A 13879-nucleotide genomic window follows, 5' to 3' on the forward strand; every position below is an offset into this window, starting at 1 on the left:
CCAAGCTCCGCGAAGCCGCTACGGTCGCCGCCATTTCGCACAGACCCGGAGGAGCGACCAAGGGCGCATGCGCGAGAGGGGCCGCTAACGGCACCGCTGCCCGTAGGGCTCGGTGGGAGAGACCAATTGTGGCGAGAAGAGGGGGGGAATCACGAGCTGTGTGCGTGCTCGCATGCGGGATGCTTCCCTAAACCTCCTCGTCTCCCCCCATGGTCCTTCCTGAGCGGGCTGGGCCGGGGCCGGAGGAGCGGCAGCGCTTCTTGTCCTCCGCGGCGTTCCCCGTCTTTCTGTCGGCCAATGGGCCGGCCCGGGAGGGGGCGGGGCCCACAGGTGACAGCCACAAGGCTCCGCCGCCGCTCCCGGGCCGGTAGGTGCTCGCTTTGCTCCGGAGCGGTGGGGTGGGGCCTGGGCCTGTAATCTGGAGGCTTTCGGGGTGCTGGTCGCAGCATTAGCTAGTGTGCCGCCGGGCCGGGGAAGGGGGTGGGCGGTAACAACGGCAGTGCTGAGGTCCAGGGGGCCGCCTGCGGTGCAGTCCCGGCCGCGCCCAGGCTGACGGTTACGGAGGGGGCCGGGGAGCCTCCCACCGGCCGACAGCGCGTCCGAGTGGTGGGGCCGGCGGTTGAGGGTCTCGGGCAGAAATACCTGTCCCGCGGTTAGCAGGTCCGGGTTGGGGGGGAGCGGCCCAAGCCCCCTGCCTGCCGCTCAGGCTGTTATTTCTCTCCTGTAAATCTAAGGTGCCTTCATGAATAATTTAAATGACCCTCCCAACTGGAACATCCTGCCAAACCAACGAGAGCCCGGGGATGAAGGCAGCAGATGGAACTACGCCTTGCTGGTCCCCATGCTGGGCTTGGCAGCCTTCCGTAAGTAGCGCCCAGGCCTCTGGGCAGGAGCTAGCGTGTGTGGGTGCCCAGGCGTCCCACCCCCCAGCCACAGGGGACTCTCTGCAGCCATACAGCAGTAAAGTAACGCCCCACCTAGGGCTTCCCTCTGGTCTGCTCGTGTATAACGTTATAAACAGTAAACACTGTCATAGCATTAAGGCAATAGCCATTTTTCATACATGGAACTGAATCCATATTTAATAAGCACCAGTTTACAAAGTTATTTCAGAAGAGTGGACATCTAATGTGCTAGAGAGCCTGAAGGTAATAACCCAAGGAGATGCTGGTGTATATTTATTTACTGGACCTGAAAAGTTCTCAGTGCAGTCCCTGCATTGGAAACCTCCAGATTGTTTCTCCATGACTTTATGTCCCTTCTTTAATCCAAAAAGTGTATGTATTAGCAATAAAAGAGTAAGAGGAGCTTTCACTTCAGAGGAAACATGATCATTTAAAGTGACTTACTGTGAAACACACCCACAGAAATACATTTGTGGGACATGTGAACAGAAGTGAATATCCCTGGGGAGGACAGGAAAGAAAAGTTTTTTACCACTTAATAACTTTGAGGTATAGTTAATTAATCATATTCATCAGTGTTATATCTGTTTTACTCATGTCTGAAGTCTCATTTATATATGATAGGTTGGATCTGGACCAGAGAATGTCAAAAAGAAATAGAAAGAGAAAAGAAAGAATATTATAAAAAACATTCAACATTACAGAAAGACTTGGAAGCCAAATACCGGGATGTAATCACAGAAAATCGTCGCACAGTTGCTCATTTGGAGTTGGAGCTGGAAAAGGAACGGAACAGAACCCTGAGTTACCGTCAGGCCCTCGTGTCCCAGAGTCGCAAACTGGTAGAAGAAAGAAGGATCCTAGAACAGGAACAGGAGAAGTTAGAGCGAGAAAAACAAATCCTTTTGCACTCAGGAGCAGCAGGTAACTTGTACCAGAGTTGTCTGGCAAAGGAAGAAGAGTGGCAAAAGAGAGCCAGTATTTTACTAAAAGAATTTGAAGCGGGACTTCAGGAAAGGCAGGACATCTACTGCAGTCTTGTGGTACCCAGAAGCCAGAGACTAGAAATAGAGAAGAATCTGCTAGTTAAAGCAGCAACTGATCCTGTTGCTATGGCTCTACAAATGGAAAGTGGCTTAAAAGATATTTTCAAACATGATAACTACTGTGGCAATCTGCTGAACAGGAACAAAAGTCAAAATGGAAGACTTATGTGGCTGTATCTGAGATATTGGGAACTAGCTATTGAACTACAGAAGTTCAAGAGGGCAGAAAAGGCCATGTTAGGAAAATGATAAGCAGGGGAAGTAATGGGATATCGTGTGATTGACTGTGCATAGTAGGGACAATCACAGTTGTAGTCTGAAGCTGTTAAATGCTCCTACTGTGTTTCCACTTTTCCTTCTCATTGCACTTGTATTTGCATGGGACGTGTGCAGTGTTGGTGCCTTTCCTCTCACTGTCTAACAACAGATGCTCCAGTGAGCTATGCATGCTCTTAAACTCTGTGAGTGTGTTTGTATTGCAGACTGCAGTGTAGTATAGAGGTATGCCAGCTTCCATAGGTATCAGAAGCAGCGACTTTACCTAGTTGATGGTCATACTCCTGTCAACAGAGAAGAGTGATTTGTCTCCCCCAAGTGGGGTAGCACATTGTGCTCCTTATCCTGGATATTTTACATGGTGTCTCAATGCTAGCTTTTTTATTTTATTTGATTTGATTTTTGTTTGTCTGTTGAAGCAAGGCTGATTTTGAGGCAGATGTTTGGAACAGATAATGTTTGAGGAAACCGCTTGCCACATCAATCATACGTGTATATACATTTATATATATGTATACATGTATAATCCTATGTGTATGTACATTTTATATAAATATATATACATGTGAATGTGTGTGTATAAATGTGAGTATTCTAAGGGGGGAGTAGTATGATCATGTTTCAAATTAATCAGCCTCACATTGTTTTCCAGCTTAGTATACAAATAATACTTTATGAATGAAACATCCGAAATATGCTAATTGAAATAATACATAAAGAAATAAATTCGTGAAAGTCTCACTGGAGCTAGGGATCCATGCTTAAATACTAGAGTATAACTCAGTTATATTCTCATCAGACTGGATGGGTTAAGAATACTTATGGTTTTTTCTCAGTCGGGGTTTTGACCCAGGTTGTAACCCAGCAGCGTGCCTCCATTATAGATGTCACTGTGCTGCTGCCTTGCATCCTAGCACTCAGGCTGCTTCCTGGTTAGCTTGTGGGAACCTCCATGGATTACAGCCATTGCACCTGCCTCTGTTCCTTGGACAGATCCTGTTTGTTACTTGCAGATAGGAACTTAAATGCAACCTATATTGGTAGCCACTACCTCTCTCTCTGACTGTCTCAGTTCTCTCAGAATGGAAATATACTTTTCCACAACTTAATGTGGAGGTTATGGTTCACCACTTCACATACACCTGACCATGAAAGCCTACAGATATAAAAGCTTTGCAAAATTTTAAGAAAGGGGGCTTTTTAATTTAGTTAGTACAGTCAAATAAGCACATTAGATTTAAAAAAAAACAAAAAACAAACAAAAAAAAAAAACACCAGAAAAACAACAAACAACCAAAACCCCAGTGCATTGCAATGCTTGAAGTCCCTTAAAACTTTGAGTATTATTTGGGTCCTTATAGCAGTAGGAACCACCTTATTTTTCAAATGTGCCATGTATTTTGGAGAATAACTCATTTTTTCTTCTTCCTAATCCAGCCTTAGACCTCAAAGGGGCAGTGGTTACCCTTTTGTTTTTAACATCTGGGTTTTGTTACTTAACTTTGATTAATGTTGTTAGGTTGTCATTTCTTTAATTAGCAGCTCTTTATTTACTGAGGGCTAGACTTGACAAATAGGTATGCAATCAGCTACTGCATGGCTTGAAAGCAATCCAGCTAAGTGAATGCCCATCCAAGTTTAACAGAGAACTCCAGCAGATGTGAGTTTTTCTCTTGTTATTTCCTCCTGGTTTCATTTCTGTCTGGACACTAAAGACAGCAGATAAATCTTTTGAAGTACTGTGTGCAGCCTAATCCATTTACTCAGCAAAAATACCTAACACAAAACAAAATTCTTAAACAGAATACACATTTCCCAGCTACTCAGTTTTCCAGTTGTGATTTTGCTTACCTTTGTGATGTTAATTACACTGTTGTATTGATTTATTAGTCTCTTATGTACTGATTTTTTTTTTTTTTTTAATAAAGTTATAGTCGATGACAGACCTGAAAAAAAAAAAGCCACCATCACAAACACTGGAAAGGTCAAAGTTTGGATGCCAAGCACAGGCAGGTTGGGAGATGAGAATGCAATTGAGTTACTGCTCTTCTGTGACAGCCTGAGCCAAGCTGCTGTAGCTGGCTGCATGTGCATACCCTAATTGCCCAGTAGAACAAATTAGTTTGAATAATTTACCCTGCCTATAATTCCTCTGGGATGTGGAAAGTGTCTGACTGCACACCTGTGGCACAGTTCATATGGTACAGGTGGTTAAGTAACTCAGCTGACAAATAGCAGCCAGTGAATCAATGCCATTGTATTTGAGATTCATGCCTTGAATTTGTATGTGTTCATTAGCTCTCAGTATTAAAAGATCAAACATTTTATGCTTTTTCATTTTTTCTAGTTTGTCATTGACATCACTCAAAATGTTTAAAGGAAATGTACTTAAGAGGGTAAAATTGTTTTTTCAGTATAAATATGTTAAGTTGAAGCATCATATGCTCAATTGTACAGGGTTGGATGCAATGTAATGTTTGATACTCGATTTCACTTTTTTAGAAGTGTCAAATATTTGTACAACTAATGGTTGAACTATTGTTCATAGACACTTTGCAGATCAGTATATTAAGACTGAAGAGTTATTTGAGGAGGATTTTTAAAAGTGTGTTACCGGTTTAGAAACAGCTGGCCTGTTAGTTTCTACCAATACTCATGTTTATTGGTGCATTAGTATTTTTGAAACATTCCCCCTTTGTGGGTTGTTATGTTGAAAATTCTGTTGTGAGTTTTATCTTGCCCAGTAGCTATTATTCTGGATTGGTTATTTGTTCAGAAATGCCCATATATGTGTAGAATGCAAGAATAATTTGTTTTCAAAACATTTAACGAACTTTTATTTGTTATGAAAATGGTCACTCACCTGTTAAACAACCAACAGCAAGTAATAAAAACTTACGTATTTCTGCACTGTTTTGTAACTTGAGCAAGGGGGGTGGGAGGAGTGGAATTTTCTATTTTATTCCAACTTTCCAAGCAAAATGCACAATTTTAAGGTTTCACAATTTGGACAACTTTTAAATTGATGTGTGAAAAGTTTTGGTCTTGGTACTGAGAAGAGAATGTTGGAAAGTTTTTTTCATTCTTAGGAAAGAACAGCATTGTTACACAGATAAGTGCACAAGCTTTAACTAAAGATGAGTGATTAAAGATGACCATCCCACTGAAAGACTGGAGTAATTCCTTCTGTCTGTCACGTAGGGTATTCTGCCTTCCTCCAGAATCCCTTAGATGTCTCATCTGGCACGTCAGCTCCTTTTTGTTTCCTTGTGTGGATTTTCTCATCTTCCTGCTCTCTGTGAAGAGCTACAATCCAGCTGCTCTAGGACAGTGTTCAGACACTCTGAAAGTCGATGTTTACTTCATAAAAGTTCCTTAATCTCTTTGTATTTGACACAATCCTTCACATTTACCCATCCGTCATCATCACAGCTAAGTTGTCCCCAGTCTGCAGGGCGGTAGCTGTGATCATATGACTTTCTACATTTAGATGCAGGTAAGGAAACACCCTGAGACATCTTGTGCTTTTGATAAAAGCAAAAAGCACGTTCTCTTTGGTCTGTCTGTTGTTCAGTACAGCTGCTGTCCTGGGTGTATGCAGCACAAAGAGAAGCACAAAATGCACTCTGGACTTCACAGAACTTGGACTGAGTGCTGGTAAAGGGAAATCTTCCTTAGAAAATGCTCCTGAAGGGGGACAGGTAAAGAGGAGCAGCCCAGAGGGTCTGGCCTTCTCTCACTGCTTTTGCCTAAATAGCTGCCAGAAGACCCCTGACATGACAACATGTCTTACTCAGAGGGATGCTGTGCTCTGGAAGTGACAGCTCTGTTCAAGCCCCTCTGAAGGGAAGGGTCTTAGGAAGCCACCTATTGCCTCTTGCTCTTTAAATTTGAGCACCCCTATGTGAGGATGAGAAAATAGGGAGTGCTCCTTTGTGGAGGATACAAGGCAGAAACAGTGGTCAATGGCTCAGGTATTGTGGCAAAACCAAAGGAATTTAAGTTATTGCTGTGATAAAAGGTTGAAAGGCAAGTTTATAGTTACAGCTGTGGTGCAGCTGGATATGAAGGCTTTGCCTGTGTGCATGCCAAGGACACTTAGTCACTAACTGACTGCCTGGTCCAGGACCTTTCCAGCTAATCACTACATAGCCAAGACAACAGATGGATCTGCAAAGAAGCACTGAAATTTAGGGTAACTTGGCAACGAGATCAACTGATCTGCCATCCACTTCACAACAAAACAACCGACTGATTGCTGCAGGAGTTCTCCCAGCAGCTGAGGCCACGCCAGAGGTTTCCCCAGAGAGCCCCTGCTGATATGCTGGAGCTCTGCTCTGTAAGGTGATAGGCCCTGTCTGTATATTTAGATAAACTGCTTAACCACATGGGGTGATGGATCTAGTGCACAGCCAGGGATTTCCCCAAGCAGTTCCTGTTGTCAGTTGGGGAACTGACTAAACCATTCATAATTTTATATAGCCAGTGGAAATTGTTCCTGCCTATGCAAGGATGACCATGTGGGGCTGTCTTTTGTTCATAATTAAGTTGTGTTTTGTATATACTTTAGGATAATCATCAAGAGCTGATCATGCATACACTGTAGTGATCACGTAGAATTCACTGGAACAACAGCTCAGGGAGTCTCAGTCCACCTAGCTGAAGACGCCACTGAAGGATGTTTGCAACACCAGCATCCAGGCAGCCATCTTGGTCAAGAGATCTGATTGCCCCTGTGAGCATTACTCTATGCAAAATATCCTTATAAAAATAATACCTGTTCTATCTGTGATTGTGTGCAACAGTATATTCAGTCAGTGAAGTCCAGGAGGGAGAGTAAGAAAATATTTCTCAGCACAGAGAATTTTCAAAGTCTTGGAGAGTGGACAAATTGGCCTTTTAAACTGCTATCAAACACTAAATACATTTTGAAGGAGATAAAAGAAACAAGTAAAACCTCCACATCTGACCTAGGCCAAGTAAATTTGGAAGACCTCATACAAACATATTTCCAAGGGACTGGTGTTGGCAGAACTTTGACTTATGGATGACAATGTGTCTGCTGGATAGTATCAAGGAACACGGAACTATTTTGATACTGAAATCAACTTATGTGGCAAAACTGAGACACCTATCGCAATCTGATCATCTTAACACTTTTTCCATGGATTCTGACTAAGGTAACAAAAGCTTGGTCTATGAATGGCCAGCAGGTGACAAAGAGGCCTTATAGCTGAACCTGGGTTCTCTGAGTGTACAATCACTCCCGGTCATCATTCAATATGCTAGGAAAAACCACAACCCTTGTAGGCGGTAAGTAACCAGTGAAGATCTGCTACTCAGTGACACATGAACATACTTTCTGCTTCTGAACTAAAAAGAACTATCTGAGCATATGGTCAGATGAAACTTTATCTAGAAGTGCCACCATTCATCTGTAATTGAAAAAGGATCATGCTGAGCCTATTACCATCAATGTGGATGTCAAACAAGGGGATACAATGTCACCAAATCTATTCATTACTCTGCAACCTAGAAAAAGATGGCTATGGATTCCACCAGAGCAAATGCCATGATGTTGCAAAACCAGATTATTACCTTGGCCTTTGTTGATGACTTGGTCCTGCCAAGCAACACATGGGAGGGGATGCAAAACACTGTCTCCCTGTAGAAACCTTTCTGTGTCTGCACTGATCTAAAAACCCCGGAGGGAGAAATGGCATGGCTTTTTCATCAACCCCACTCATGACTCTTATAGGACCAATGACTGCAGCCACTGGAAGGTGTTCAGTCTAAGCCAAACACAATTGCTCCAGGAGACTGAAAAATACCCCGAGTTGAAAAATTTACCTCAGGATAGGGACATCTACATCTGAATATTGAAACTTGCTTCTTGGTTTTCTAACATGGGAAAAACTCTGTCAAAACCTTTATAGAAAGCTGCAATTTTGAAGACCTACACAGTGCCAAGACTCATGTACTTGGCGAACCATGAAGAGGTGAAGGGAGCAACCTGGACCTTAACATCAGAAGGGCTGTTAAAAAATGATCACACCTCCCAGCTCATACACATGATAGCCTACCTTACAACAGCACTAAGGGTGGTGGCCAGCAAGTGACCTGTGTGGCAAGCTTTATTCCAAAGAGACAAGCGCAGTCATAGCATATAATCCTACTCACAAGGTACCACTCTCAGAGAAATTACTGTGGATGGAGTTGTGCAAAAAGACTGCAGACAGATTATAGATAGCCATAGGAGAAAATAAAAAGATTAAATATTACTGGTAAAATAGCCCTGAAATTGTTAGCAACTGTGTGTAATACTAATGGCAACAATCAAATAACTGAAAGTAAATGGTGCCTCTGGAAACGAGTCTGTGGAAGAGTTTGAAAAGTGCAGAGGGATTGTGAGTCCTGCCGTGACAGCCATTCACTGTCGTGCACCCCCAACAGCCTCATGCTCCAGGTTGACCCCAGCCCAAGCTGTTGAGCTGCTGGAAAAATGCCTCTTCACTCTTCTCTTTATAACTGCCCCTGCGGGTTTGTATTTCTGATACACCTCACTTCTAAACTTGACATAAACAATCAGAACAAGATCCTCAGCTGAATCACAGAATTACAGAATCAACTAGGTTGGAAAAGACCTTGAAGATCATCCAGTCGAACCATTAACCTAACACTGACAGTTCCCAACTACACCATATCCCTCAGCGCTATGTCAACCCGACTCTTGAACACCTCCAGGGATGGGGACTCCACCACCTCCCTGGGCAGCTCATTCCAACGCCCAACAACCCATTCTGTAAAGAAATGCTTCCTAATATCCAGTCTAAACCTTCCCTGGTGCAACTTGAGGCCATTCCCTCTTGTCCTGTCGCTTGTTACTTGGTTAAAGAGGCTCATCCCCAGCTCTCTGCACCCTCCTTTCAGGTAGCTGCAGAGGGCGATGAGGTCTCCCCTCAGCCTCCTCTTCTCCAGACTAAACACCCCCAGTTCCCTCAGCCGCTCCCCGTACGACCTGTGCTCCAGACCCTGCACCAGCTTCGTTGCCCTTCTCTGGACACGCTCGAGTCATTCAATGTCCTTTTTGTCGTGAGGGGCCCAAAACTGAACACAGGAATCGAGGGGCGGCCTCACCAGTGCCGAGTCCAGGGGTCAGATCCCTTCCCTGTCCCTGCTGGCCACGCTATTGCTGACACCAGCCAGGATGCCATTGGCCTTCTTGGCCACCTGGGCACACTGCTGGCTCATGAAGTGACTGGTGCTTCGTATTATTAAGTACTACCTCCCCCTTGTGGCTAATGGCCCTCGTAGCCAGCAGTCTCAGCGGCACCTTCTGCTCCCATGAGCTTCTCTGGAGCACATCTCCGATGTCAGAAGTCTCTGGTCCAGACATATTTGGAGTGTAATGATGAAGTAAACATTAGGCAAACTACCAGTATATACAAAAATAAAGATTGTGTCTATTTCAGGAAGATAAAAGGAGAAAAGTGACACATGGGCATCAGTGTCAGCTCAGATCTGAATGAACTACAGCAGACATGATTTTCATAGCTTGTTCCCTTTAATTCTTCTCTGGTTAAGGACACTGCTATGACCACAGTAAACATAGACTGGCAATTTCTAGGTATGTCAGAAAGCTGAAGGAAACTCCTCGATGCCATAAAAACACTCTAGAATGGGATGCTTGCAGAAGTCATTGTATATGACATCCTACATCTGTTATGTTCCCAATAGCCTTAGACGGTTTCAGTGACAGCTCAGTGCTGTCTTGTTTCTCCTCTGCAGTGATACTTCCTGGCACAAAAGGACTTCTCTCCCCTCTGGAAAAGTTTACAATCACATAGAAAGAGATTTAGCCTCCAAAGTTTATTGGATTTCTCCAAAGCCTTCAAGGTATCCCTGCTTGAACTGCTGCGGGCTGACCGGCAACAGCCTTGAAGTACACACGTGGGAAATCAAATCCTGCCAGCTGAGGAGCTGTGTCTTTTGGTTACCTATCAGGTAAAGTTTGAGAACAACAGAGCATAAAACTTAGATCAAGTTAAAGATCTACAGAACATTTTTTGGCAAGTAAACTCCATAACCACCCATCGTTGATTATTAGCCTTAAAACTAAGCAACTCTGAAACATTTTGCCTGTATATCTCCTGTTCTAATATGATCATTAGTGTCCTCTAGGCTGGGGATGTTGTGTGTCCTCTTGAACCTGGAGTTCAGTGCTCCCTCCGCATAGCTGTGCAAGGATCTTACCCATTAGCAGCTTGTAAAAGGATTTTGTGTTTTCTCTGTGTATTTTAAAAGATGGTCCAAGAAAGTTTTGCCAAGCACAGGCTGTCAGAGAGAAAATTTAATTTAACCCCTGAATTTTCTTCTTGTTCTTATTCACTTTTATTATATCTTTACCACTTTACACTTACAAATGAGAATCCTGTGCTTTAGTCATTTGGCTGTATAGTTACCACCTTCTTTACATCTCCATCTTTTCCTGTTTTAGGTTTATCATACAACCAAGAGTAACTTCAATTGCTGTATATGTTTCTTTGACTACAAAACAGAAGCTGACTGAAAAAGATATGATTAATGCTGGTGAGATATTACTATAGAACCTCTAGGGTAAGAGATTTCACACCAGTATCTGCTACAGTACTAAAAGGGGTGAGAAGATAATGAGGTTAATCTTAATAGCATGGTAAGGCAAGATTAGAGAATAAATTTGGTATTTATGATTGATTGCTTTAAGGTGCAATGCTCTGTAAATGTCACTTAAAATAATTGGAGAGTTACAGACTAGTCCTATGTCATACCAGGGATGATGGGATAAGAGGAAAGGACCATATTGTATTTATTTCCTGAAACTATGGATGCAAACCACACCTATTGCCACTACTCTCTCCTTTTCTCAATGGCTTTAAATGAAAGGAGTTTGGTTTCTTAAAGAAGAGTCCCCTGCTCTGTCTTTCTTTTTGCTTCTTGTCCTCACCTCTACAGGATCCAGTCAGAAATGCTTCCCATGGTGGAGGGTAAAGACAGGTGTTTCAGCCAGGTTCTTCAGTCAGTCAACTCAACTAATTTACAGAAGAGAAGAACCTGTCCTTTTCCATACAGGATGGCTCCCTGCAGGATGAGTGAGCTGTGCTGGCCCAGAAGTGCCCACACCAGCATGAAGAGAGACCCCTGAAAGGTCAGAAGAAGGGGTAGCTGCTAGGTGGTCAGTTTGGGAGAGGGTGTGAGGCCCCACTTTCACTTCAGGGAAGGATGGCTTGTCTCCCAGCCAGGGACAGTCCTCATGGAGCCCAGGCTACCACAGGCACATTGGCGGCTGCCCACAGACAAGAGCCCCTCCACCCAGGCAGGTACCACACCATGCCTGGACCTGGACCCTCAGAGGGAAGCGAGTGGCTCTGACCTTACAGTTGTCTGGATTTACATCCTCAATATCCTCACACTGCCATTTCTTTTCTTTACTGCTGTGCCCTCTCATATTCTTTCATAACATGTTCATCATCCTGCAAGATGAAAGACATTTTCATCTAAGAAAAGGAATATGTCTATATTCTTCCACAAATGTGTATGTATGTATATTCCAGTAAAATATATGACTTTTAGAAAGGGAATATTTCCTTTTTTTTTTTTTTTTTTAATTGTGGGTGATTTATAGACAAGTTGACTTCTTTATATAATCTCTTTTAATTTTGAAAATATAGTACATTAAAAATATGGGAGTAATAGACAAAAAGACAAATGTGTCATTAGAAAAGTTTTAACATAAGCCTTGTGTTACTTGAAGGAGTTGGAGCAGAAGAAAGGGCCCTGTTGAATAAGCAAGTGACTGTGACTACTGCAGAGCAGCCACAACTTCTTTGCTCAAATCCACAGGGTGGCAATATAGACAACTGCTCCGTGCAGTTGTGGATCTGTTTGGAGCTGGTGTCATTGCTACCACAGGTCCTTCAGAAAAAGGCGCTGTGCCTCTCAAGATCATTAGCTGTGCAATTACACTGATAAAGAAATTTGAGCTAGATGCTATACCAGCATATTTGCTTCTGCAAATATTTACCAGCTGATAGATAACTAACAACCGCTGGAACCTGGCATTACTGAAGTAAGATAAACTTCACCGGAAAGATATTTCGGATTTATTCAGTAGAAAGCAATCTGGAATGTATTTTTGGATCCTTATGGAAACTGCTTGCACATGAAACATAGCAGAGAGAAATTTTCAGATCATCCTAACACAAGTGTGAATTTATTTTATATCATATCAATTTGTCCTCATATAATTTGATTCCCAGAGGAAGCTACATTCATTCCTTCCACGTCAGTTTACACTGTGCTTAAAGAGAAACATGCTATTTTATGTTCAATAAATTCTATTGAACTATTGATTCTATTCTACAGAATCTTGATTGTCAAAGATTTCTGATGGCATAGATTCATTAGATTGTAGCTGTAAGATATGTTGTGTGGACAGTATGTAATCATGATCTGATTCAATTATTGAAAGAGGTTCTACATGACTTTGCAAAGATTTACAACTAAAATCTAGGAGTCAGGAAATGTAAAAATATTATGGGGAGGATGTTGGGTTTTCTTATTTGTCTTCTGTCTGCTCTTTATTACTGCCCCATATTCTCTACAGCATAAATACGAGGATTATTGCCCTATGATTTAGGAGGCAGATTAATAACCCATATGAGTTGTGAGCTCCTGGACTGTGCTATTAACCAATAGGTCAATGTCTTTCTGAAAAACTGGAAGTTGAGGAGCTGCAATCTCTATTCTCTATTGTCACTTATAAGTGAAAATTTAATTTTTTAGGCAAGGGAAATACAGTAAAATGTAATGGACTTTAGTAGACCAGCTACCACTTGACCACAAGTGGATGTATTAGCTGAGCTAAATAGGAGATATAACACGAACAAAGAACTAAGTAAAGATTTGATGATGGTGGTAAGCTGTGCTGAAAGCAGAAATGGTAGTCTAAGGGGAGGAGATTACCAATGCAGTTCCTCAAGGATCCATTTAGGAACAGACTTTTGTCATTCTTCCGCTAATGACTAAGGACAAAAAATAGTAACATATTAGTGAATACTCATGATACAATATCAGAAGTATTGTGAATGCTGAAAAGGTATCCTTCGTGAAGAACTGAGTAATTCAATGTACTGGAGTAGCAGAAACTGGTTTAAATTTAAAATATGTTTTTGCTAACTTAAAAAAAGAAGTTCTGCTGCAAGCTAGGAAATCTTTAGCTGGAGCCGCCAAAGGAGAAGAAAGGCGTTGATCCAGTGATTAATCAGGAGACAGCTCATGCACAGAACTGACTGGGTCATGAAAAAGGCAAGTGCTATCACTAGGCAGACTGATAGAGATATTTGAAGTCAAGTTAGGGAAATATTAATACCTCATTACAAGGCATAGGGAAAATCAATCTGGGCTAGCGTATATCCATGTCAAGGATGAAGACTTTTTCTATAACTTTTCCATTCAAGAGATAATAAATAGCCTTACTGGGACATAAGAGGACTGAAGTTCTAGGCCAGCCTTTTAGAAATAGATAATACCAAAAAAAAGGAAAAAAAATCAATTTTGGATCAACATGATTCAAATAGATGCTGTGGTGTGTTCACCTTCTTTGGCAGGGACTGG

General features: G+C 42.4%; 2 protein-coding genes across 2 annotated transcripts in view; both read left to right on the forward strand.

The window, feature by feature from the left end:
* Positions 1-88, forward strand: part of LOC113476079 (coiled-coil domain-containing protein 127-like) — a 1137-nt gene extending 1049 nt beyond the window's left edge. The window contains exon 2 of the mRNA XM_026841403.1: positions 16-88. Within this exon, the coding sequence (XP_026697204.1) occupies positions 16-88 (73 nt within the window). The remainder of the gene's footprint in view (positions 1-15) is intronic.
* Positions 89-260: 172 nt separating this feature from the next.
* On the forward strand, positions 261-5063 carry LOC113476304 (coiled-coil domain-containing protein 127-like). Its single transcript, XM_026841732.1, has 3 exons — positions 261-367; positions 735-863; positions 1530-5063. Exons 1-3 carry the CDS (start codon positions 298-300, stop codon positions 2198-2200), a joined length of 870 nt encoding a protein of 289 aa, XP_026697533.1. The 5' UTR covers positions 261-297; the 3' UTR covers positions 2201-5063.
* The last annotated feature ends 8816 nt before the right edge of the window (positions 5064-13879 follow it).

This window comes from Athene cunicularia, assembly GCF_003259725.1.
Source record: "Athene cunicularia isolate RWA chromosome 2 unlocalized genomic scaffold, athCun1 chr2_part1, whole genome shotgun sequence".
In the NCBI taxonomy this organism is placed as follows: Eukaryota; Metazoa; Chordata; class Aves; order Strigiformes; family Strigidae; genus Athene; species Athene cunicularia.

What these genes read in the sequence shown, in the direction of transcription:
- LOC113476304 (XM_026841732.1), top strand. Translation starts at nt 298, where the DNA reads ATGGGCCGGCCCGGGAGGGGGCGGGGCCCACAGGTGACAGCCACAAGG. An exon ending in CCGCCGCCGCTCCCGGGCCG is followed by an intron (nt 368 to 734) that starts GTAGGTGCTCGC and finishes TGTAAATCTAAG; the next exon opens with GTGCCTTCATGAATAATTTA. An exon ending in GCTGGGCTTGGCAGCCTTCC is followed by an intron (nt 864 to 1,529) that starts GTAAGTAGCGCC and finishes TATATATGATAG; the next exon opens with GTTGGATCTGGACCAGAGAA.